Source organism: Dermacentor variabilis, chromosome 11, assembly GCF_050947875.1.
Source record: "Dermacentor variabilis isolate Ectoservices chromosome 11, ASM5094787v1, whole genome shotgun sequence".
Lineage (NCBI taxonomy): Eukaryota > Metazoa > Arthropoda > Arachnida > Ixodida > Ixodidae > Dermacentor > Dermacentor variabilis.
Genome location: NC_134578.1, coordinates 86025603 through 86051054, shown reverse-complemented (window position 1 = coordinate 86051054; position 25452 = coordinate 86025603). Strand labels below are relative to the sequence as shown.

General features: G+C 46.7%; 1 protein-coding gene across 1 annotated transcript in view; it reads right to left on the bottom strand.

Moving 5' to 3' along the window:
- LOC142563361 (4-pyridoxate dehydrogenase-like) overlaps positions 1-23057 on the bottom strand; it is a 37965-nt gene extending 14908 nt beyond the window's left edge. The window contains exons 1-4 of the mRNA XM_075673922.1: positions 22907-23057; positions 21839-22041; positions 16015-16207; positions 11630-11761 (exon numbers count right to left, since the gene is read on the bottom strand). Coding sequence (XP_075530037.1) covers positions 11630-11761; positions 16015-16207; positions 21839-22041; positions 22907-23057 — 679 coding nt within the window. The remainder of the gene's footprint in view (positions 1-11629; positions 11762-16014; positions 16208-21838; positions 22042-22906) is intronic.
- Positions 23058-25452: the final 2395 nt, after the last annotated feature.

Below are 25452 nucleotides of genomic sequence, written 5' to 3'. Positions count from 1 at the left end.
CATCTGGCCTGCAGTATGCCCTGTACGCCGATGAAATCTGCATATGGGCCTCCGGGTCTCATGTACAAGACATTCAAACAACGTTGCAACACATTTCACATTTCACAACACATCGACACACTTTTAAAAGAAAGAGTCATGAACCTGTCATATTCAAAGACAGTCGTACTTTCACTAGACGACATTCGAATAATTCACAACTTAAGCTTGAAGGGAAAACATGGAGGTTCGTGAAACAGTACAAATTTCTTGGCGTTATCCTCGACCACCGGATGTCGTGGGTATCATGCATCCGTGCAATTGAAAAGCAGACCAATATTCTAATAAACGTACGTCGCCGACTCGCAGGTACAACATGGGCGGGGCGGGGGGGGGGGGGGGCTTAATCTCCTCACTACTACAAGTTCATAACGGACTCATAAAAGAAAAAAATTGCTGATTAGGCGTGTATTCTCCATGGTTTATCGCAAACTTCTGAGGAACGCTTCGTTGCGTCATAAAACCTCATACATCAATCAATCTTCAATGATCCCTGGAAAGGGGGCTGAGAAAGTGTCTTGCCGTCCTGCAGGCTACCTCGAGTTGTCTGTTGTCTAGTAATTGCTGAAGTTCGTCACCCACCATTTTCATTCATACAAAGGTTGAAACATGCTGACATGTTTATCGCATCTTAACTGGACATGAGAAGCTTCCATTAAATATCGTGCTTTGCCAACGAAATAAAAGCAGAATTCACGATGTTCAAGAAAATAAAGCATCCTTACCAAGATTTGAATTATACAACGTGCTTATTAGTTACCCTCATTGGGTGTTAACAAGTTCTAAAACAGAATTTTCGGTCGAGGGAATTATATCTAACAGACATGTTCATCACAGCCGCACAACAATTGGCACAATTCCAAATTTACTCATTATATTCGCAGCAAATCCAAGTGCATAAAGGCGGTTCATGTCATAAGGATTCTTCTTCAGCATTCGCCATTACACATTTGGTGCTAGAACAAACGTTTAAATTATCCCGAGAGACATTCCACCGTGGCAGAACTGTTTGCGATCCTGTTTGCTTTGCGTTTCATAACATTAATAAAAAATCCCCAAAATTGGGTTATTTTTAGCTATTCGCAAGCCGCTCTCGCATTAACAAAACAATAAGCAAAACTATTTGAACACTTGGCTATTGTATGAGACGCTCAAAGAACACACAAAAACAAGCACAATGAATCAAGTAATTGCATTTCAGTGGATATATATGGACGCTGCAATATTCCTGGTAACACTGCAGCGGACGCAGCTGTGAATCGGGCGCACAATAACGAAGAGGTAATTGTTAATTTTTTCTTTAGGGCAGTAAAATCCGTCTGCTCCTGAGTCAGATGTGCTGCCGCTTCAGCTTAACTACCTGGTTTGATCAGCAGTCCAAGAACTCAGAGTTATAGTTGATAGGCCATGTACGAACCAATAAATTCTGTCAAACCTGAGAGAAAACAGAAAATTAGAAACACTTGTTCACCGCTTGCGTCTTGGTATTGCACTTACGCGACACTCTGCACACAGTATAAAACGTGCCTCTAGTTCGCAGTGTTCTTGTGCCCATTCAGACGAAGATCTCCTCCTCGAGTGTACAAAATTTGATTCACCACGAAGGGTACTGCAAGCAAATTTGTTGATGTTAGACGACCATTCGGTGTAAAAAAGATGCTTGGTCCGTGGCCAACAGCGGGTCTTCAGTAAAAGGCACTTCTTGCTTTGAAAAAAAGTTTTTGGAAGACACAAGCATTTTAGAGAAATAGTAAATTTCGGTTTATCCTAATAAGCTAAATGAGTATTACAAATGTTTTTCTGTGTTCGAAATTGATTTATGTAGTGATCGGGTTTCTTGCACTATGCTACTTACTTGTGTTCTGCGTTCTGACCATTCAAAATATTTGACTTTATATATATATGCACATGTGTGCTGATCTCATGCACAAAACTGATTCATCTACTGTTGAACTATATTGTGTCTATACGTGTAATGTCCTACTGAGTGCCATATTTTGTGATATTATTCTTTGTTATTGCGCATATTTGTTTCCTTTTCTAAGTGACACGGAGTAGCCGGTGCCGCCGTAAACGCGCCAACCACTCCTATTAATCATTTCAATAAAAAAAAAAATCCCACAGCGTTCACATCGTGTTTTTGTATATGTGGTTTATGGGGCACAATTTTTTGTGGGTACGCAGATGTGATTTAAAAAGTGCGACTATGAGTATATTTCACATGCGTAATTCCTCATGTGGGCTGTCCTGGATATCACAAGTCACTGGTGATGTCTATTTCGAGCGGGCAAACAAGACCACGGAGAACGCCTTCGAATGCACTCTCATGACGGCTCGTATTGAGTGTCGTCGCCAAGACTGGCACAAACGCCTACGAACACATAGCAACACATACGCGCTGCGTTCCGTTAGTCTCTTGTTCTCCCGTGACCTGACAGAGACTCTGCGGCCCTACAGTTCCTCATCATCAAGGCGTTCCGCAGGGCAGTGTTCTCAGTCCGTTATTATTAAACTGTGTCATGGCAGCCTTAGCACAAGAACTACCATCTGGCCTGCAGTATTCTCTGTATGCAGATGACATCTGCATATGAGCCTCTGGATCTCATATGCAAGACACTCAAACAACTTTGCAACACATTTCACATTTCACAACATATGAACACATTTAAAAAAAGAAAGCCACGAGTCTGTCATATTCAAGGACAGACTCATGTCTTTGAATATGGCAGACTCATGGTACAGACTCATGGCGGTGCCAGTGCACCTGACGAAGCCGTGACTTCTCTTTCATGTCAATGTTGTGTTGACGAACGTAGGGGGAAGGCGCTCTTGCACATCACGGAAGTGCGCCTTCACCTTTGACTTCCACCTGACCTCTCCCGACGTAAGCCAACCCTAATTTGTCACCTGTGACTAGGACTAGGCAAAATGTGTTTTTGTCTTCCGTATCGTGACGGCCGAACATGCTCCGTGTGATGACTGTGGTTGCGAAGAGACAAATGAGCAGATTCGTATTCGCTGTCCTCGATGTACATAATGAACAGAAGTGATCGCTCGCAACTGTGCCCGTTCGCGTTGACGACACCACTGTCCTAAGATACCATTTCGAAAGGCCGCCTTCGCCAGTAGTGTCAGATAAGGGTGACGAAGGCTGTGTTACGATTCTTAATGCTCACATGCTGCAACTGAGTTGAGCGCTGAATAGCTTTCACTTGTGCCGACAGCTGTTGTAACGCATTTGGCAAACGCGTGTGACGAGTTATGTGTAGGCTATATCGAGAGATGCATCAGCACGAGCGTTAGCAAAAGCATCATAGTTCCTTCCCTTCTACTGAATCGTTTGCTGGTCTGGCGAATCATTGTCACGCACTTGATTGCAACTCCATATTCAATGACACGGCCATCTTAGCACGTCACAGTAACAATGTTACGAGGGAAATAACTGAAGCTTTTCAAATGTGCAAGCCACACTTCAGTGAACCTCTGGTTTAAAAGAATCCATAACTTAATGGGCACGTGTGCAACTTTTGTAGAACTGATCGGGCATTTTGTTCTTGTCTGTCTGCTTTATACGGTGCTCCATAATCCATTTTCGATGGTGTGCCGTTGTCACAGTGCTTTTGTTATTTTATGCTATTACTTGGTATGTTCTGTTGCGTTTAGCCGCATGTATAAATGCTTCACTTCAATAAAAATTTGAGTAGAGCCGCACGTCTACTCTATTTGTGTCTTTCTTTTTCGCCTGTATTCAGTCGCACTGTCCAAGGATCGCACCAAATTTTTACATACTGCTCGACCGGTGACCGGCGAATGCTCTCGTCAGGATTGGTTATTCGCTACACCGGACAATAAAAAACTCGGGCTAATAAAACAATATGAATGTCTGCGTTGTAAGGACCCTTATTTGACCGTACCACTGCGATCCCCGAAAAAAAAATTTTCTCTTTTCAATATGTACCTTTTACACAGCATACAACGTTTCCATTGCATGTTTTATTTAGTATGCTTAGCCATTCGTTTCTTCTGAAGGCACAAAGCGGTCAGAAAGCCAGAACGATTGCGATGAGGAACATAATGGCAGGTGTCTGCAAAAAAAAAAAAAAAGAGAGCGTTGTGCGAATAGTGGTTTTCGAGACAAATAGAATAGTGCCAGAAGCGGATCGAACACGTTTCGAAAAGTTTTCGAATAATGAATCGTCCTTATCAAAATTACAATATAAAATCACGTTCACATCTCAGTAATCTTGATGTTAGCAAGTTTCTGTCATCACACAGTACGTTATGAAGCGTTGTTTATTAAAAGCACGAATGGAGACCACCAGGGTGGACATTTGAATTACTTTTGCTCCAGTGTTATGTTTATTTGAGCGTTTATTGATGTTTTGAAATATTAAAAAAGTTGTCGGAAAATATATTGACACCTACAAATAACGACTATTCGATTCGAAAACCGAATCGAATAGGACGCTATTCGATTCTATGTTCGAAAGTTTGAAATATTCGCACACCCCTAAAAAAAAAACAGTCAAGCCTGTCGAGTACCACGCGTCAGGGTTCCGCGTCCTCAACCAACACGTTCGAAGCATCGATTGCTTCCGGGTTTCACAAGAAGCGGCTGCCTGCGTTACCTCGTCAACGTCTATCGCTGGCTTCTCGCGACGCCTAATTTTAGAACCAGACTGCCTGGTTCCGGCGCTCGTCAAAGGCCAAGGCCAGCTCGACTCCCACGTGGTCGCTCGCGCGCAGAAGCTGGGAAATTTTTGCCACAGCTATTGACGACGTAATCACCCAAATTTTCTCTGTTCTTTTCCGTGGGTGCTCGAAAGCGGTCGTTGCTCATCAGCCAATCCACTTAACAAAGTCTTGCTTGATTTGTTGGAGGATCGCATTGCCGGCTCACGAATTTTAAGCGATGTCTGGCGCCCGCAGTGCCTTCAACAATGTTGGATTTCCACAATTACCAATAAACTTATTGAAGCGTGTGAGAAGGGCGTACCTGAGCATCACCGAGCCCAGGAAAATCGGATATCGACGAGGAGGTCTAACAGCCATGCGCGATATTTGCACTTGGCAGAAAATGCGCTTAAATTGTATTACATTTACAAGAATTCAGGATCGCCAGACAGCCTCTAGAGTCTGCAAGGAATACGTTTACCTAGGTCAATTACTCACAGGGGACTCCAAGGCAAAGTCGGATACCTTTTATGTGAATGGCTTCTAAGCGCTCGTATTGGCTGTCTGAGGGTGACATCAGAGGTAGCTGATAGAGGTGACATCAGAGGTAGCCAGCGTCAAACAAGAAAGTGCTCTACGAAGCTGAGTCACGCCCTCTACGACTTCAGGCTTCCCACGCTCTGATGATCCAGCTACTACGATTGAGTGAGTCTACGCCCGGTAGAGCCCTCTTACGACGTATAGGTAACAGGCCGCGCTCACATTTTTATGCAGCATTGAACACGCTTCGCGTATATTATTAGGATTGCGCTGCTCGAGACAGAGGGAAAGGATAGAATCACCCTGGACATTCGAGGACATCACATGCAACTTAAGTGTACCACGATTGCAATCAAAGAGCTGCATTCCATCTGCAGAAGCCAAGTCATTAGTCCTGGAACACGACTTACCCGAATAACCTACAAGTATACACAGATGGCTCTGTCAAGGCAGACGGAGACCGCTGTGAAGCTTCATTCTATATTCCCTCTCTAAGATATACGTGGTCTGGCCGTCTGGACTGTATAGCCTCGTCGACAGTGGTGGAAGGCGTAGCAATAGCTTCACCTCTGGCCAAATTAAAGACTTTGCCTCCGCAGAATGTGGTTGTCCTTACGGACTCAAACGCCGCATTACAACAAGTATACCGTGGTTTGCCGTCCCTCAAGTTCCCACGCAAATCACTAGCCATCGTGAAAGAACTCAACAACAAAGGCTTCACAGTAAAGTTTCAGTGGATTCCCTCCCACATTGGTATCTCAGGAAACGAAAAAGCTGATGCGCTTGCATACGCAGCGCTCTATCATCCTCCCAAAATCAAGGCTGCAAAGAGTAATCAAGTGCAAAAATCTGACATTCGAAATAACTTTGCGTCGCTTTGGGTTCCCCCGCACAAGCCCTGCGTAACCAAGAGATTGCACCGAGAGGAAGCCTCACTTCTATATCGAATAAGGACAGGATCTTCTAATACACCGACCTGGTTATTTAAAACGGAGCGAATCAATTCTCCGAACTGTACGGCATGCAACGAGACAGGAGACATTGAGCACTTTTTGTGGTCCTGCCAGCAATTCCAAGATGAAAGAGACACTCTCCTGAAGCATCTGCAAAACAAGGACCTTCCGCATGCGCGCCTGCAACACCTTATATTTCCCGAGGGATCAGTTACAGCCCGCAAAGAAACTTCACGTCTCCTCATCGAATTCTTAAGAGAGATTGGTTTGATGGACATATGGTGAAACCCTTCAGCGGTATTGTGTGAGACGCTCGGGCGGAGCAATTGCCGGCCTTGGTCGCCAGGCTAAACCCCCCTGTTGCTACAATTCACCACCACCACCACCACTCACAGGGGACTCTGATCATGAGAAGGAAATTTACAGAAGACCAAGAAATGGGTTGGAGTGCATGCGGCCGACATTACGAAATTCTGACTGCGAGCTTACCACTCTAGTTGGAAAAAAAGTACAATCATTGCATTCTAACAGTGCTAAAATATGCTGCAGAAACTTTTAGGTTAACAAAAAAGCTCGAAAACAACTTAAGGACTGCACAAAGAGGGATGGAACGAAGAATGTTAAATGTAACGTTAGGAGACAGGAAAAGAGCGGTGTTGATCAGATAGCAAACGGGGATAGCTGATATTCTAGTTGACATAAAGAATAAGAAATGGAGTGGGACAGGACATGTAATGCGTATGGTAGATAAACGGTGTGCCATTAGAGTCACAGAATGGGTGCCAAGGGACAGGAAGCGCAGTGGAGGACGGCAGAAAACTAGATGGGGTGATGAAATGAGCAAACTTGCAGGCGCAAGTTGGAATTAGCTAGCGCGAGACAGGGGTAATTGGTCCTGCAGTGGACATAACAATTGGCTGATGATGATGATCATAGTTGCTTCGTAGTGGCGGGTACTTTGTATCTGGGTTGATGACGACGACCTAATAACGACGGCTCAACGACGACAGCGGCGTAACGGAAATGACAGACGGACGCAAAATAGCAAGCCCAGTTTCGAGCGTTTAACTGCTGTCGTAGCAAAAAAGTCTCAGTTTCGCCTGAAGCGCGAATAATCGATTGCGATAGCAAATTAGTGGACAGCCAGCTATAAGAAGCAAGCATAGTAGTTTTATCGGCCGTATAAACTTGTAAACATAGGCAAGTTTATAAACAAGTGTGCTCGTGCGCGTTCACGAGCAAACATGAACACATATCACTCGATGACCACGCAAACTCGCTGTCAATGCGCTGGAGTAAGGAAGCGCGGCGGCAGCAGCGAGCGAATTCATTTTCGTGCTTCGTCTCACATGAACGCGAACTAAGCCGCAGAAACAGAGCGCGCGGCGGACCCTGTATCCGTCTTTCAAGATAGGAAGCACGCCGTCTTCTGTCGCTCTCATATCATGTCGCTTGCTGGACAGGCCGGACGTTTGCACGCACAGCGCAGCTATTCCCGCGATTTCGTCGCTGAAATTCTTGAAATCGATTTAATTAAGGTGATCGGCAGTAAGGACCCTTTCAGTTTCCACGAAACACCTCGATTCGACGCCATAAAACACAAACGTGAGCAGCAGCTCCAAGCGAATGAGCCGCCGTGAACCCACATGTCGTAGCCACCTTTGCTCATTTGGACAGTGCTGTCAGCACAAGTAGCCGATTCTGGAGTTGCCAAAATACTGGGCTGTTGGGCAAATGAATAGCAAACGCAGATCGATCGCGGTAATGGAGCAGCTTGAGCGTGTCGCTCAACGATGCCTGTACCTGCTCGACTGAAACTACGGCTCTACTGTTACTGAACCTGGGAATGTTTAAATCACGAGAAAGCACAGTGCCTGCTGTGGCAGGCATGTAATTAAAAGCTTTATGTGTGGGAGGAATGCTTCGCTAGAGTCAGGTATTTCCTCTGTTTTGACATTGTAAAATAGGCACGCGCCTAGTATAGTGTGGCCTCTAGCGCTGGTATGTCCTATTCAATGCGCATGCCAAGAATAGCGCGTGCAAAATGCAACAAGCAAGCATTAGGCCGGCGGCGATAACATGGACACAAAAGCACCGCTGTTCGTCACCGCAGCTCGGAAAAACTGTACGTTTAATTAAGATTCCTGGCGAACAATGGATCCTTGATATCGCGAATAGCGAATAAACCCACTGACTGCTCAAGAAATGTCATAAAAAAAGTTGTCGTTCGTTATCGCTTTCGCAATTACATATAGGCTTCATTATTGGACACGTGAGTGCATGGTGTGCGCTCATGCTGCGAATTCCACGCGCACCTGCTTGCGTCTGACGGGTCAACACGGTGTATTTTTTAATCAGCTTTCGATAAACAGTTTGGCACCTGCACTCAATCGATAATTATGCAAAGAGGGTTAAAGGGGTTGAGACACCAAATTTTGAGGCTATAAAAAGCATGTTGTAGGCTGCTTCCGTATGCAAGGACACCCAGAACGAGGTATTGGACGCTGCAAACATTTCAAAATAATTTTAATTGAGCTCCAAAGAGTCATTAAAGACTCCTTCTCGTAGTCGAGACCCATCGCTAGCGCGGCAGTTACTACGTCACAGAGGAGGAACAAAAATATTGACGTCATAGCACACCAGCACAAAAACGTGACGTATGTTGAGTAGCGATGAAATGCCGATTACGAAGCCTGCTGAGCCGAGCAACCGAGCATAGCCTCCACTACGACCGAGCTACAGGCATATAGAAATCCTTTCTTAATGCAAAGAAGGGGCAAGGCGTCCAGACACGGACACAAGAGGAGAGAAGTGGACAACACGAACGCCGCACGCCGGCCCGCGAACGGCAAACTGCGTGCGGCGAGTTGCCCTGCGGACGGGCCTTTACACGTTTGAGTGTAACACTAGCCGGCCGACTCCGAAAGGGACCAGGATATGCGGCGTTCGTGTTGTCTGCTTCTCTCCTCGTATAGTCGCGTAGTTCGGCAGCTCGGAGCGGACTCTCCTTCGCTTGGCCTTTCCACGTTACCGGCCCGTCCACGTTACCGGCACGGAAACTCGCCGCACTCCGTTTGCCGTTGACGGAGGTTTTGCTAGCGAACGGCGAGATTTCCTTGCCGTAGAGATGACGGGCCCGGGACCCATTTGTGCGGCAGCCGTACGGCGAAGCGGCCAATCAGCGACCGAGGAGTGGTCGCTCTGGCATCGACGGCAGCTTCACCGCCTCGGATCGTTCGGCGCCGCCGATATCGTCGCTAGGCCTTTTCCGGTTCACTTCAAAGCTAATGCTTACGGCGCTTCGGAATGAATCACCGACTCCCACAAGCCGCAATATTTTCTTACCGTTGTTGTCGCTCTTCGCAATAATTATAATAATCGCGACATGCACTTCGAATCGCCAGTGGTTCACCTCTGCTGGCAGAGCACGCATATGCGCGAGCAGACGACGCAGCATAGTTTTACGTCACTATTTTTTGTGGGCCACGTGACCAAGCCATGTTGCGTTTCCTCCTCTGTGACGTCATAGCATCCCCCTGAGCCCAGAAACCGAAACCGAAATCGCTCGGTATAATAATGCTATTATTAAATTATTTATCGGATATATATGAATCCCGCTGTGTGTATCGTGCTCCCTGAAGCATGACGCAACGTTTGAATCAACAAACGCATGAACGAAAATTTTGATGTCTCCACCCCTTTAAGTGGGTCCGACGTACAGCGCCTGACATGATCGTCCCTTGACAAACGTTTGGCACATGAAGATCACTTTTGCGGGTGCAATTCGCTATCATTCAAAAGGCTATCATAGTAAAGTAGGTAGGTACGCTGAACGTATCAGGCCCCATTATCAATTGCGCAAGAAAAGACAAAAGACGCACAGATATGGTATAGACATGTGGTAATAATGCAGTTCTGCCCATTGTCCAAAAGCGCAAGCTTTACCTCCAAAAAAATAGCCCCTAATCAGGACCATGAGCCGACGCTCGCTAATGACACTAACACAATGACATAAAGAATAAAATAATTTACTGTTGCCCCTTCCCCTCTCCCCCATGATCCCACACACTTACAAACAAACCGAGGGCAATGGAGCTGTGGCAGGACGAGGTCCTTCCAATAAGTATATACTACCATCTCATATATGTATACGGCGCACAGTAAAACTGCATTATCCTACGGCAGTGGAGAAGTTTGTTCCTTTTATTCTATTCGTTTGCTAGACGCAGTCGCTACAGTAGCGTGAAACCACACCATTGAACAGAAAGTAAGCGACAAAAACGCGTGTACAGAAATTGCCGTTTTCTAGTTTTAATCACTTTCATGACATAAAATATTTTCGATTTTGGCCGTCGGCTGTCTTAGCAGTGGAGACCTCCAACTCGGAAGCTTACTTACGAACTTTTCATGAATAAACGTCGCATTATTCAGCTGAAGCCACTGATGCCGACACCGGCACACCGAGTTAATGCTCTTGTCGAACAACCGCGAGTTACACGATCGCCATCAACGTATAATATGGGACTCGCGAGCAAGCGAGCGCGTTTAGACGCTTGGCCAACGCGTCCTAGACGGCACAAAGCCAGTGCACTTCGATTCTTGACGTCATGCTACCTTGTCCGACTGCCACAAAATCTAATGGGCACGCTCCCGAGTAAGCCGCGGTGATTTAGACGTCACCGCTTTCGTCGCGCCGGGCTTGGCAATGGAAATTTCGGTCCAAGTAGCATGACATCATAAAGCAGAGTGTGCAGGCCTGCCATCTAGGACGTGCTGGTTTAGCCCAGTGGCTATAAGACACTCGGCTTCTCAGCGTGGGGTCGTAAGTTCGAAACCCACTAACGCCAACGTTCTTCCTTTCCAATTTATTCAGTTTTTCTGTGCATTAATTTCTTTACATCGATTACCGATGCGAAGTTAGAATGCAGGCGAGAGCTTGCGCGGACAAGGAACGCGCGGATAACACAGGCCTCCGAGAGCGAGGGGGAGAGAGAAGTGGTTCTTGTGGGGTAGGTCGCGGCGGTGTCCTCTAACCCTCACGCAACACCTGGCGCGCCAGCGCGGCAGCAGCAGCGCCCGCTCTGCTCCGTCGAGGCGTTCACGTGACGTGGCGTCGCAGCCAATGACAATTTAGGTGCCATTTTGCTGCTACAGACACCGGCTTTTTCGCTCAATGGGCCTTCTGGTGCATTCGCATCACTAATTTCCCTGTTCCGAGTTCCGGGAAATCCGCTCCTGTTTGCCGTGTCTAAATCCCGGCACAAAAGCGGATGTCGCGAACTATCGGCCAATTTCTCTTCTGTCTCCCGCTTCCAAGCTTTTTGTTCAGGTGAATAAATAAATAAACCCATGAGCCGTAAACTCACCCAACCGACTTTGCACTTCCAGTGACATCGGAATAGACACAGAGGGAAATCACATGCCTGTCTGGCTGGGCCCGTTGTAGTCGACGAGGGGGTAGCCTAGTTCTTGGCCAGCTTCCAGGAACACGTCACTCAAAGGGGTGTGGGTGTTGGCGTACGCACAGGGCATCTCACCGCTTGTACCATGATAGCCTGCATAAAAACATTTTTTAAAAACCCGCACACTCTTTGCGTTGGTTGGCAAATCGGCTCCAGCATATCCCCTCCAAAAAAGCATCTCGGTCAAATTCTAAAAATTCTCAATAGGTTTTAAAGTTAGCAAAATCGACAGGCTTAATTAAGGTACTAAAGGCTTTCGCCGCACGAAACTTTGTTACTTGCCTAGGCACTGCACAGAAAAGAAGATGGCTCCTGAAAAGTTTGTAATGAAATCAAGAATGGGGCTCCTCTTCGTTTTCGGTCGCATTTAGGTTTTAAATATTCATTTTGATTGATATGTTCGCTCGCTCATAACGAAAGACTGATAGCGTCGGTATTTTTTGCCGATACCCGAGTGACCCTGCGTCCAGTGCGTAATAGAAAGTGATGTCACGAGGCCCGCGATGTGTTTGTATAATTTTTCTTAAATATTCAAGTCAAGCAAGTGCATAGATTGTCGACGGTGCTTAATTCCAGGCCCCGTGTCTGCTCTGCTTCAAAAGCAGCTGTTAGCAAGCTAGTAAGGATGTATTTCTGATGTGCAACTGCAGAGCTATAACTCCACAGACGGAGAAGAGTAAGACGATCTGAGGGGCTATTTCGTTAGTTAAAACCATACCAAGAGAACCAGCAGTGAATCCTGAGAAAGCATAAGCAAACCAGACTGCTATTTTCAATTGAAATGCAGAAATAACAAGGAAAATGGAAACGATATTTCACGAAAAGGCGACCTGTTGCAGATGCATGGGAGCTGAAACCACATCTTCTGAAGTGAGGATTACAGGGTTAGTAGACCTCATACATAAACGCGCAAGATAATGTGCAGAAGGACGGCTGCCATGGTAAACTAGCTTAATCGGTAATGCCTAAATTCGCATCGAACATGGGGGAAGGAAGAACTAAGGAGAGGCCCTGACGTCACTCTTTGTCATGTTCAGTGACGCCGGAAGTAGGCGTCACTCCGCCATCTTGTCGGGGCAGACTCCCCTCTCCTTGTTTGCATTTCTCGCTTTCAGCGCGCAATCACGACGGGATTCACTGACGCGCGCGCGCCCTAGTGCCATGGCCAACCGATCCGATCGCGGTGTGTACCATGACGATACCATTGCCTAAGTCATTTCGGCCGAGTATTGTGCTCCAGCAACGAAAAGAGTTCATAATGAACTGAGCAAGTTAGACCGTGAGGCCGCGGTCCCCTGCTACTTCTGCCACCTTTTCTGAAACTAAATCTACGCATTCTCGCAGCACTGGAAGCTTCCAAAGGTGACGACCGGCAGCACGCTTTACGCACATCACCACCGATTGATAGTCCATCTGCAGTTTATGAGAACAAACACGTACGCCGGTCGTGACTTTATAGGAATCGCTTTGCTTTGCTGAACAAGTTTCGGGCGGGCGCGCAGCGCGGAGATGTGATGAGCAAACAGCGCGCCGACGAAGCGGCCAGAACAGTAGAACACCGTTGCGCGTTTAAGTATACACTGACTGCGGCCTGAGGTGCACTGTTCTCGCGGTAAGTGAAGCCTCAGGGAAACAAAAGTTGCGCGGTATCCTCCGCGCGGTAGCCAACAGTAAGCGCGTATGCGTGCGGCTATATAGCGCGTTGACCTGGCCTACGTGCGACCGCCAGCCATTTGATGAGCGCGTAGGCGTACGTGCTTCTCCCGAGCCTTGTTCACTCTTGCACCGCATCCGCCCAACCTCCACTTCCCTGCGCCCCTAGAGCACACAGATAAGATATTGCGCGGCAAGGAGAGCTCGTCCCCTAATTACTCACAGCAGCCGCTACTTTCCCAACCTTCCGCACGGCTGTTTTACGTGCCGCAAATGCATCGTCCGCTTTCACAAGCAGGAACAATGCACCGCTGTCACTGACCCGCAAGGCGTTTATCGTACGCGTTCTGAAGCACAGCGGCTTCAGTCTGTGATGATACGGTAGCATGAATCCGGCAAATACATTCCCAGATCGTCCTTCGTCCGTGGAGCGGCACGTGGTGGACGGAATTGCATGCGCGCTCGTTTCACGCTTTTTAGCGCGACAGCGTTAAGGAGCTCGTGTCGCAGAAAAGCCGGTGTCGTCAGCGTCGGCGTCGGTGGCGTTGGCCGTGAGCGATAAATCCCAGCAGGCACTTCATGAATAAAAAACAACTTGCAAGATGGGCTGGGTGGGAATCGAACGAGGGTCTCCGGAGTGTGAGACGTTACCACTGAGCCACGAGTTTTTTTTCTTTATTTAACTGAGCCACGAGTTCGATGCTTCAAAGCGGTACAAAAGCGCCTCTAGTGAACGCGGTGTTGCCTTAGAAACGAGCTGTTTCTTAGGCTCAGGCGTGCGTCGCTTGCTCAGGCGCACATTTCGTTGTCGCGCCGAACGCTGCGTTGCACGACGCTCACCGCGTCCGATGCGGGGCGCGTAGTCGCTGCGCCGTAGCCCATTGTCTTTTACTTCTTGCAGTGCCACTTGGCCGGAAATTAAATAAATCGTGGGGTTTTACGAGCCAAAACCACTTTCTGATTATGACGCACGCCGTAGTGGGGGACTCCGGAATAATTTGGACCACCTGGGGTTCTTTAACGTGCACCTAAATCTAAGCAGGCGGGGGTTTTTGCATTTCGCCCCCATCGGAATGCGGCCGCCGTGGCCGGAATTCGATCCCGCGACCTCGTGCTGAGCAGCTCACAACCATGGCCACTAATTAACAATGGCCGGTCTAGAACTTTTGAATTTTGCCGGCTACTAAGACCGTATGCTACACGCCTGACGCCTGAGGTTAAAGTCATAGTCAAACGGATGCTCCAATATCCCGCCAATGACGTGAGTGGTGCTGACTAACACTCACGGAGTTCAACCTATAGCGGACGTGCACAAATACTACGTACGGATGAATATGTGCAGTTTAGAATACGAATCTAACGGTATGCACCAACTATTCACGCGCGGTATTAATTATTCAGTATTTTTCAGTGCTCGAAACAAACGAAATATTTTGCAACAACCGACTGGTGAAGTATTGTTACTGTTCTCCCTCTGCTAAACAGAGTGTCACAAATTATCAGAAGTGAAAGTATTAAAAACAATTTTGAGGCGGTGCAGAAAGAAGTTGGCTTATAACGCAAGCTTTGTTGTCGGTTACGCGGAGGAAGTCTACATCACGGCAAGTGATTTTTTATTGTCTGCCTTTTAGCGTTTCTGACTGTCTAGGCTTGAAGCAGTTTTATGCTTTATGCTAGAATTTTGATGTTATTTTTTTTTGCGACGGGTTCCCTTACGTGCGTCTTTAAGACACACAAATCCCTCAGCAGCTTTCTTTTTTCAACAAGATCTGATTTTTTTTTTCATTAACCATTTATTTGGCGTTTTTACGCTTGCTTACAAATCATCTAAAGTTGTTGAGAGGCTGGTCATGCAGTTTATTTTTAACAATTACTACTATTCTGCTTAAAGCTAATTTTTTCGTTTATTATAGTTGTTTTTTGATCTAGTCAATAAAGGCCGTGGTACCTAATAATGCCGAATGAATCTACCTGCTGTAAATACATGCTTCTGCGTTTGACTATTCAATATTTGATTCGATATTCTAAACTCACTGTTCGAATTCTGTTCATATTAGCAATAGCTGATATTCGCCCACCTCTAACTAATAGCAAAGAAAGCGTTCTGACAGGTGGTGCCGTGGTAGCTTAATCGGTATTAGAGTATCGGTGGAAGATAAGCGAGGAATATATTAAAAAACCGGAGTCACTGCAAGTGTACGTAATGCTAAAGCATAGTAATAGAGGCAAATACGAAAGTTGAGATCGAGATCAGATAGACAAAAGGCTAGATAGCGATAGATGTGGTATGACTTAATAAAATCAACCAGATTAGGGGACTATTTCCCCACGCCATGTTTCAAAGGAGGATGCCAATTATTATCATCATCATCATCATCATCATCATCATCATCATCATCATCATCATCACGGTAAGGTACCACACGCGTAGTTCGGAAGGTGTGTGCTCGAATTCCGCTGGCAATATAAGCTGTCTTTTCGCCCACTTTCACTTCCATTTTCCTCATTATTTCTACATTTGAACTGAACATCGCAATTAATTGCCCCCGTGCTCTTTCTCTGGCTTCAGCGTCTGTTTCCCCAAAGTGATGCCCAAAGTCCACGTGACGTCATGCGCAATCTTTGACGCAGGAAAATCAATCTCTGCGCCACCAGTGTTCGTTGCCGGTGCACCGTGCGGGGCTTGTGCTCACCGTTGTCCGAGTACGCCTTGATGTGACACTTCTCGATGTTCTTGAAGTGGGGCAGCACCTCGTCGTAGCTCCATCCCTTGACGCCGTAGTCGTGGCCCCAGCTGTCGTAGTCGCGCCGGTTGCCCCGCACGAACAGCATGAAGTTGATGACGCTGCTCCCACCAAGAGCTTTTCCTCGCGGCCACGGGCTGCGCTGCACGCGTACGCAGGTGGCCAAAATACAGTCAGGTTAAGTATGCGTGTGGTCAGCCGAAACTAGACTACGGTTCGCGACGAAGCTTAAGTTTACGTTCGAGAACAATGACGATTATTATTATTATTATTATTATTATTATTATTATTATTATTATTATTATTATTATTATTATTATTATTATTATTATTATTATTATTATTATTATTATTATTATTATAGAAGTGGTTTTGTTAATCAAAATGGCGAGTAAACAGTGGCTGGCATTGAAGAAAGACAAGTACTTGGGCGGATTGCTGCATCATGTGGTTTGTTGTTTGAACTGCACAATCTCCGCGATCGGCCCACATTTTCGGACAGCACTTTCTCCGGGATCGGCCCATATTTTTCGTTGCGTAATGCCATAATTCCGGTTCTGGTTTTAAGCACGTGCACTTTGAATGGGCGTCACTATGTATGTTACCGCCTGATGACGGTTGCCTCAACAGCGGTTGACATCGAAGAAAGACAAGATCCTCTTGGACGCATTATAGTACGGTGTGGTCTGTTTAGACTGCGCTACCTTCGGGATTGGTCCATATATTTTTGGACTGTACTATCTCGGGGAATTCACCCATATTTTTTGTTGAATAACGGCACACTTCCGGTTCCGATTTTAGTTCACGCGCACTTTGAACGAGAGCATGTGGGTTTCATTTCGGTGTTTTTTACGCTAATTACGCAATCTTAATGCCTCGTACGTAGCTCTACACTAACCTGATGCGTCTTGTTCCTTCCAAGCTTCATTTTGACGTCTTTTCTGTTAGTCTTCAAGGAAGACCTTGCTTTAAAAAAAGAAAGTTAACCTCGCACTCCATTTCCGTAAATTAAATGTTAGGCTTTGACTTAATAGTTCTGCGGAAACTCGCAACTTGGAGAGAAGTAATTAATAAAGGGAAAATTAGATGTCCACCCAATGGTAGCAATTGCTACACAGGAAATCCATACGGGTTCATCAAAAGAAAAGCTTGGTTAGCTCAGATGATAGAGCGGCTGCCCCGGAAAGGCCGTGGTGCCGCGTTCGAGTCCCAGACCAGGACGAATTTTTCTTCAACTGCGAGGCCTTTCTTTCGAGGAACCTGTATGTATTTCCTTGGTAGCAATTGGTATACCACTGGGTGAACGTCTAATTTTCCTTTAATAATTACTTCTTTCCACTAGCGGGTTTCCACAGAACTATTACGTCCAACTCTTGCATTTGCTTGGAGTTGGTGACAAGTTAGACTTCGCCCTGCCATCTGCTAGCCGTCTGGTTAGCTCAGATTGTAGAGCGGCTGGTCCGGAAAGGTGGTGGTCCCGGACCAGGACGAATGTTTCTTTCAACTGCGAGGCTTTTCTTTCGAGGAACCCATATGGGTTTCCTTCGTAGCAGCTGCTACCATTAGGTGGACGTCTCATTTTCCCTCTATTAAATGTTAGGCTATATTAACATGCTAGCAAGCTTAACATGATAAAGTGTCAATGTATAAATAACAAAATGAACAGTACCGAACTCTCACTTTGGTCTTTGGCATGCTCGTCAGCGTAGTTCGAAAGTCCATTATAGGGAAACTATGTCATTCAACACGGTATGACAAACAGGCTCGTCATTATACTACATCCCAGACTGTTTTAACAAGCTACCTCCAAGTTTATTCCGCTCCAAAGTTATATACGAAGCACTAGGCTGCAGTTTTCTTTTGCAGCCAGGGGGCCAACTTTGTGCACGCAGTTATGAAAACTGCACTGCTGCCTTTTTTTCATTGGTATGTTTAAGTGATCTTGTTTATGAGCTCTGTGCATGTGATCACTGCGTATATCTTAACAATCATCCCGCGCCTAGAGTTGCCAGGCAATCAGCCAAGCTAACGTCTCCGGCATATCAGTAAATCTTGTATCTCTCTTTCTCGGTCAGACATTTCCACTTAAGCTCTATATGTAGCATTCGCAGCGGTGATGTTTTGTAAGGTATTTCTTCTGACCTTATCGAAAATGTTTAACATTAGTAACACAAAACGCTACTGTAATACCATATGCGTGTGTTTGCTTCTACGGAGAGCGAGAACTAAGTATACGAGAAAATGGCGCAGACGTTTTACAAAGCCTCTAGTTGGTCCGGATTTATCTCAGCGTGCTCAAAAAAAAAAAAAAAAAGAAAGGAACGGTAGCTGGAAAACGTACTTGAGTGAGTTGCTGCGTAACACAGATATATTTTCTCGCTCGTACATTCGAATCACAATCCCATGCTATCATGTCTGCAGGTTGTGCCCAAGTCGTACTTTACGAATTTTCCGACGCATTTTACTTTGATAAATCCAGTTCAGTAACGTACTTGCGTCACGTGGAGGCCTTACAGGAATAAGGATTTATGCTGTGCTAACGGTACCGCCACCTAGCGGCCGCGGCTACTCAAGCAGACCTGAAATGGCATCTGGAAAAGGGCTTTGTCTTTCAGTTTCCGCGTAACCGATTTATTTTTCTCATACGTTTGAATAACAGTCCGAGGCTTTGACGTCTGCAGCTTGTGCATAAGTCGTGCTTTACACATTTTGTGGCACACTTTACTTCTAAACATCAATTTAGTGCAATAACGCACTCGCGCTTGGCGGACGGCCTGGAAGAATGAGGATCTATGCTGCACTTCCGCACACGTTCAAACGCGCGTGACGTACGTCCCTGGCGGTGGCGCTGCCTAGCGTCGCTTAACTTGTCTAACGTCTGCACCAGCCTAATTGTACATCCACTTTGACAGGGTGGAATGCAAGTGGATTTTTTCCCACTAACTCTCTATGACACTAACTGGTTATTTGACTATTAGCGATCTAAGTAATATCATGCGGGGTGTCTCCAAAGGAACAGAAATACAACTGTGCAACTGACGCTAATATTTCTTGCAGAAAAAGGGACACAGTTGCATGGAAAGGTTGTACAAGGAATTTCAAAAAAAAACATGCCCGTACTTTTTAATGCCACACTTAAGCAGCAAACACGCAAAAGCATATGTGGTGTCCCACTTGGTGGCTTTATTGTAATAATAATAATAAATTTTATTTCTGCCTCAAAGATACATGGACAGAGGAGCTGCAGAAAAAGCTGTAAAAATACAGCTTGACAAAGCCGCAGCCCCCATTTTACAGGCAACAGCAGAAGACAAACAACGACTCAACTTCAGGTGTCGTATAAACGAAACAAAAGAACAAAAATGTAATGCTATACATCGCAAGAGCACTTCAAGCGTACTGAGTAAACACAGGGATAAAAAGATTGTTATTACATATCACACTCTCATACATGAGATATGAGATACAGAAGCAAAGACTTATTTTGGCACAACTGAGGATGAAAATTGTTCGGAGCTACCTTCTATATACATCCTACGCAATACCTTATGAGTACAGGTGAATAAGTCAAAATGTGCAGATGTATAAGCGTTCAGAAGGGAAGGGAGTGTGAATTGCAAACGTTCTTGCCCGGAGTTTAGGCGTGCTGTTGGCACCATCCATTGTTCGGGTTGTCTGAAAGGGTAATTTGTGGTTTTCTCTTGCAAGTTTGCCAATCGTCGAATATGGTTTGTACCATTTTTTATTTCTGTTTTGTAAGAAATGCTCAACCGGTATCGATATAATTCATAGATTTGGACCACACCGGCTGCAAGAAAGAGACCTTTGCTGGGTGACCCATAGCTAACATTGAAGGCGTAGCGAAGGACCCTTTTCTGCAGCATGTGTATTTTGCGAAGATAAGAATGTGTTGCAGTTCCCCATACAAGATGACAACAATTTACGTGAGAATAAAAAAGTGCGTTATAAAGAGTTAGTTTGAGTGACGTCGGAAGAATGTGCCGTGTGCAACCAATCGTGCCCACTACTCTAGCCAGTTTGACAACGTGAGTTACATGGTGTTCCCATGACATGAAGAAAATATAACTCCAAGGCATTTAAAATGATTAACTATTTCTATAGGTCGAGAATTATATAGAATATAACTTTGAATAGAAACCGGCTTATTTTTCGGGCGAATTATTACGGCTATCCGTTTTACTCTGTTGTTTATCCTGATAATTGTGTGCGCTGTGTCTGCCCATTATGGTTAAGTCATAAGCGCCATACCCTTGAGCAGACCACCGATTGTTTAGCGCATGTCACCAGGAGGAGGAGAAGGCTGGTGAAATCTACGGGCGGCTCTATCCCTGCAGAGGTATGCCGGCAGTTGATCTACCGGAGCATCTCCTTTTACCGGCGTGACGATAAATACGCGAACGAACACGCTGTTCGTCGCAGCATACAACTCCCTCCGTATCCCGCGGGGCGATTAACTCTGACGGCACATCAGTGACGCCGCAACACAGTTATGCGCAGCGTTGTTGTGTTTACCACGCCGTACATCCGCTAAGGCGCACACTCATCAGCAGTGTCGTTTTTTACGTGCCCACGGCAGAGTGGACCTCCAACGCGCTTTGCTGCTGTCAGTGCTTGCGAATGCGCAGCGCCTCACTCGGGCGTCTCAACAGCATGGCGCTTTCGTGCTGTTTGGGCATTGCAACGGCGCGATTTTGTTAGCGCAAAACCATCACGAATCGCACTGAAGCGCGCCACCCACTGTTCGGGTGTCACGGGTGCACGACAAGCCCTTGCCGCATCGGCCACGTAGAAGCGTCGTTCGGCGATTACCGCGTCGGTCGTGCTCTTAGGACCATGAATCAACCTGCAAAAATTGCTAGGGGAGCCCCTCAGCTACCACGACAATGACGGTGTGTACATGTTCTCATCTTCGTGCTTGGGGCTTCGGACGTTCTTGCGGATTCGTTTACTACGCCGTATCTGCGTTTATTATAAGCGAAATTTTGAAAATGTCGTCCTTTTCTAAACATGGAAGGGAATAAGGTTCAACTTACATGCGCACTCATTGCGAGTGTTTGCGTCTGTACGCAGCAATCAGTTAAATCTTATCAACTTGCAAAGTCACGTCGTCATTTGAAGCCCGAAGGACGAAGTTGAGGAGGCCAAGGTCAGGTACTAACCGCCACCCTCAAACTAGAGCTGAACCGTCAGGCTTGCGGCTCCCGTAGACACTGGCGCCAGAGTTCTGTCTAGTAAACTGAACAGAAAGCTCTGCGCTTCTTTGAACGAGACATCGCGGTATAGGGATTTGTCTTGCTGGTGTCGGCGACAGCGCTCTCGTTTTCCGCGTTTGTGGCGCTCCTATCCTCGCCTTCCACTCCACGACGCCTACAAAGCGAGAGAGGAGCATTCGACGACATTGCTGATTCGCTGAGCGCCGCTACCCCGCCCGTGAAGTGCTTCTGCATTGAACCACGATTTCGCAGTAATGACACGGATACACTCCATGGGCGTACATTTGAACAAAATGAACTTCAACGTTCCTCTACTAGAAAAGCCGCCGGCAATGGCTCCACTGTTTTCAGAAATCGTCTGCTTCGAAACGGCGCGTGGCAAGTGAAGGCAGATAGCACAAAGCGAGAAGACATGCATTGAGTTTAATAAACGTGCAACAATTACTGCGACTGTAGGGCGGATCGAGAGCGCTTGGTTAGCTCTTTAGATTGGTGCACGCTCTGCGCGCAGTCGCGCTAAAGGAACACTGCTCTCGTACCTTGTCCTTCAGAGACAGACAGGAGTTCTCCTGCGGCTCGGTGGCGTAGTTCCAGTCGTAGGGCCCGTGGTAATGGAGGAGCGCGTACAGAGGCACTTCCGTCGTGGCGTCTTCGGGTCCGCCGGCCTCGATCAGGAGGACGGTGACCGCCGGGTCGGCAGACAGTCGGTTGGCCAAGACGCAGCCCGCCGAACCACCACCAACTGCACGGGACACGTCATCGCTGGCTTGTGGTCAGAGGAGGAAAAGTAGGGGGTGCTTGGTATCCGAGTTTCGCACGAAATCGTATCGTCCGACTGCCATGTATACGTATGCAGATGAACAGAGCGATGTCGCGACACGTTTCACTACAACGCCGCTGCCGCAAAGCATGCCGGTAGTAGTAGTCCTCAGTGGGCTGAACGGCAAGCATCGTAAGATGCATGTTGTGTCTGCAACATGACAAACGCGCTTGGTCCTCATGTACAGGTCTTGGGCATTCGAACGCAATAATTCGCCCGCGTAGCGGTCGGCATTGTTTGCTTAACTGGTGGGCAGTGTAGCAGCCAGGTTTCTTTTCTTTTTTTGTCGGGGGAGGAGTCGCACATTACCGGAGACGGATAGGAAGCGGGACGGGAGAGCTCGGCAGAAAGCATCCTGGTACACAACACACATACTAAGAAGTTTGTTCACATATGCCCCGGAGGACTTGAGAGAATGAGGATGACGGAGAAGCAAAAGCATGGCTTCATGAGCGATGTATAGCGTGCTCAACTCTACGTAACTCCTCGCGTTTTATGTCAACTATGGCCGCCAGGATAAATTTACCACTATATTGCTCGCACTTCATGTTTGAGTGTGCACAGAAGAGTATTGAATTACTCCAGACATATTCGCATTTGCCGCATTATAAGTATATTCGGATACCGACGCTTCGTTTCGAAGACCAAATAGAATCGGGCCTTATTAGATTGTTTATTCAATTTTTTTTTAATATTCGAACACCCCTACCTTAATCGTTCGTTAACATGCACGATCGGTATTCTTTAAGAGTATATAGTGTCGCGTAAAGTGTCGTCAATGCCTGACCGATGACGTAGTCGTACTCCTCGTGAAGCTTCTCGGTGTGGTAGTAGTTCAGGTCGGGTGGCTGGCTCATCTGCAGCATGGACAGCAACTGCGCCAACAGGAAGGCGCCCCACTTGGGGATCACGAACGGGATCGTGCCGGAGCTGATCATGGTGACGCCGCCGCTGTACCTCCGGAGCCCTGTGCACGGGCGATGAATCGGACGTCATGTGGCGGCACTGCTTGCAAAATGCCCGTCATACTTAAAGGCTATATGGCTTGCAGCGAAAGCTAACTTTCGCTAAATTTCTATTAGATGAGTAGTGTATACTGCTGCATGCAGCCACCTTGGCAATGTTGCAAGAACGGTAACTGTTTAGTTTTCTTATTAACAGCATTTAAATATCACTTAAACTGACGACGCGTCTAGCCGGCGGTTAGCGGATAAGACGCAGGCCCCAGAATGTCGCCTCTGAGATTTTCACTCACGCTGCAGGCGCCACCTGGTTCTTTACGTTCTGGAGGAATAATAGTGGGCATCGCAAACCAACAGGGCATAAGGGAGGGCAAACGGTGTAGATGGGCGCTGACTCCCAACTATTTTATTTTGGAATATTCAAGGCAAGTTTTGTACAAGCAGGCATGTTACCAAACAACAAGTACACGTTAGAGATGACAATTTAGAAACGACAGTTTATTATCGCTAATGTTTCTGACAGGGGCGCTCACTCGGAGATCACCAGCTTTGCTGATGTGGGCTACTTAAATGACTTCGCTTCCCTTGTTTTTTTTTTTTTTTTTGCTTTTTGCATATCCTATACAGGCAGTCTCGCCTAAGTACGGTGCACGTGAAACCGCATCAGTTGCAGTGACCTGCTGGATACCCCAACAATGTGCCAATTAGCCTGAGAACAAATACTTTTGGAACAAAGTTCTAGGGAACTCGGGCTGTTTCGCAGTGTGCTAGGATGTGCGTCATTTCCGGCGAATGGCGATGGCGCCATTCCTTTATTTTTCCTTTCGATTGCCGTATCCTGAATGCTTATATTATCGAACATTTCCTGGCGCGTCCGCTTGTATTCGAAAGGTAAAAATTCGCATGGAGATTGCTCTTTACCTGCACAACGTAAAACTAGGCTTTTTACGTGGTAGGAAATTTCGTTGCAGTCGTCCCTAAGCCCGAAAGCGCTTTATGCGCCTTCGTACTTGCACCACGGAGGGTGCCGTATATTTCTGGAAGGGTGAATTTAATCTGCTAGCTCAATGTGTCTTCCTTCCACAGCATTCGTTGCTTTCTCCTTGGAGCCGATGTTTCTTAATTTCGAGCCGCTGTCTTTCACTGCCCTGTTTAAGTCTGATGGTAAGCGGTACATACATTCTAAGCACGGTAACTTTTACGAAATCGCCGATTGTAAGATCGTGATTGGTTACAAGCTATTTTTAAAACAAGTTCCTTCTTAGCGAGTATACATATTTTCAGGATTAACAAGTGATAATGCAGAAGAGAAGATGCATGGTGCGTAAAAGCAAAGAGAATAATGCGCACGTAGAAACGAACGACTTGGCAGCGCGAGCGGCACAAGCAGACGGGCTATAGAGAACTGAAGAGGAACGGACAAACCATGTCTGGCAATTTTGACAAGGCCTTGGCGTGCTGGACTGGTTCGAGGACAGCAAACCGACGCTTTAGCAAGCTCCGCCACAGATGCGCTGGATCGGTGAACGTCTTCCGCGCCAACGCTTTAAGCGAGGTCCACCATGAATGCACCGGGAATGTGCCGCTCTTCAATGGACATCTGGTCAACTTGGGTGACCGAGTGTGTGCCACTGCTGAGGGTGCGGCAAGCGAGGGAACAATTCTCAGCCTTGGCACACACTGGCGCGCCAAGCCTCTCCTCTCTGAGGCCACGCGCGGGCTTCTCGCCAGCGCCACCAGATGGCGCAGCGTGTTCCGAAAAAAAAAAACGCGAGAGAGGAGACCGGCTACCGGCGTGAGGGCGTTTCTCAGCAGGGGTGTGCGAATATTTGAAATTTTCGAATAACGAACCGAATATTCTAGTCGATTCGCTCTCCGAATCTCATAGTCACTACTCGTAAATGCGAATATTTTTCGAATACTTTTACACTATTTCATACCACCAACTGCGCCTCCGAAAGAAAGATAAAGTTATAGCAAAAATACGGTACATTTTCACTCCCGCGGGCATAGTATCAACATAAACCATGAGAACCTGCGGAGCGAAGTAAGCTACGTCACTTAGGTAGCCATCATTTAAAGGTTGTACAGCGACCATTCGCGTTCTCTGAAGAGACCTGTGTATGCGAAGAGACTACTTGTTTGCTCCTAATGCTCCATTTGTGCTTTTATTACACAACGCTTCACACGTACTATGTGATGACAGAAACTTCGTAACTTTAAGAATACTTGGATGTGATCACCGTTTTGTATTAGTTGTGATAACGGCAATTTATTATTCAAGAAGTGTTCGAAAAGTGTTCGATATTCGAATGAATCGGATTCGCTCTTGGCACCATTCGATTCGCGTTCGATTTGGTCTAAAAAATCA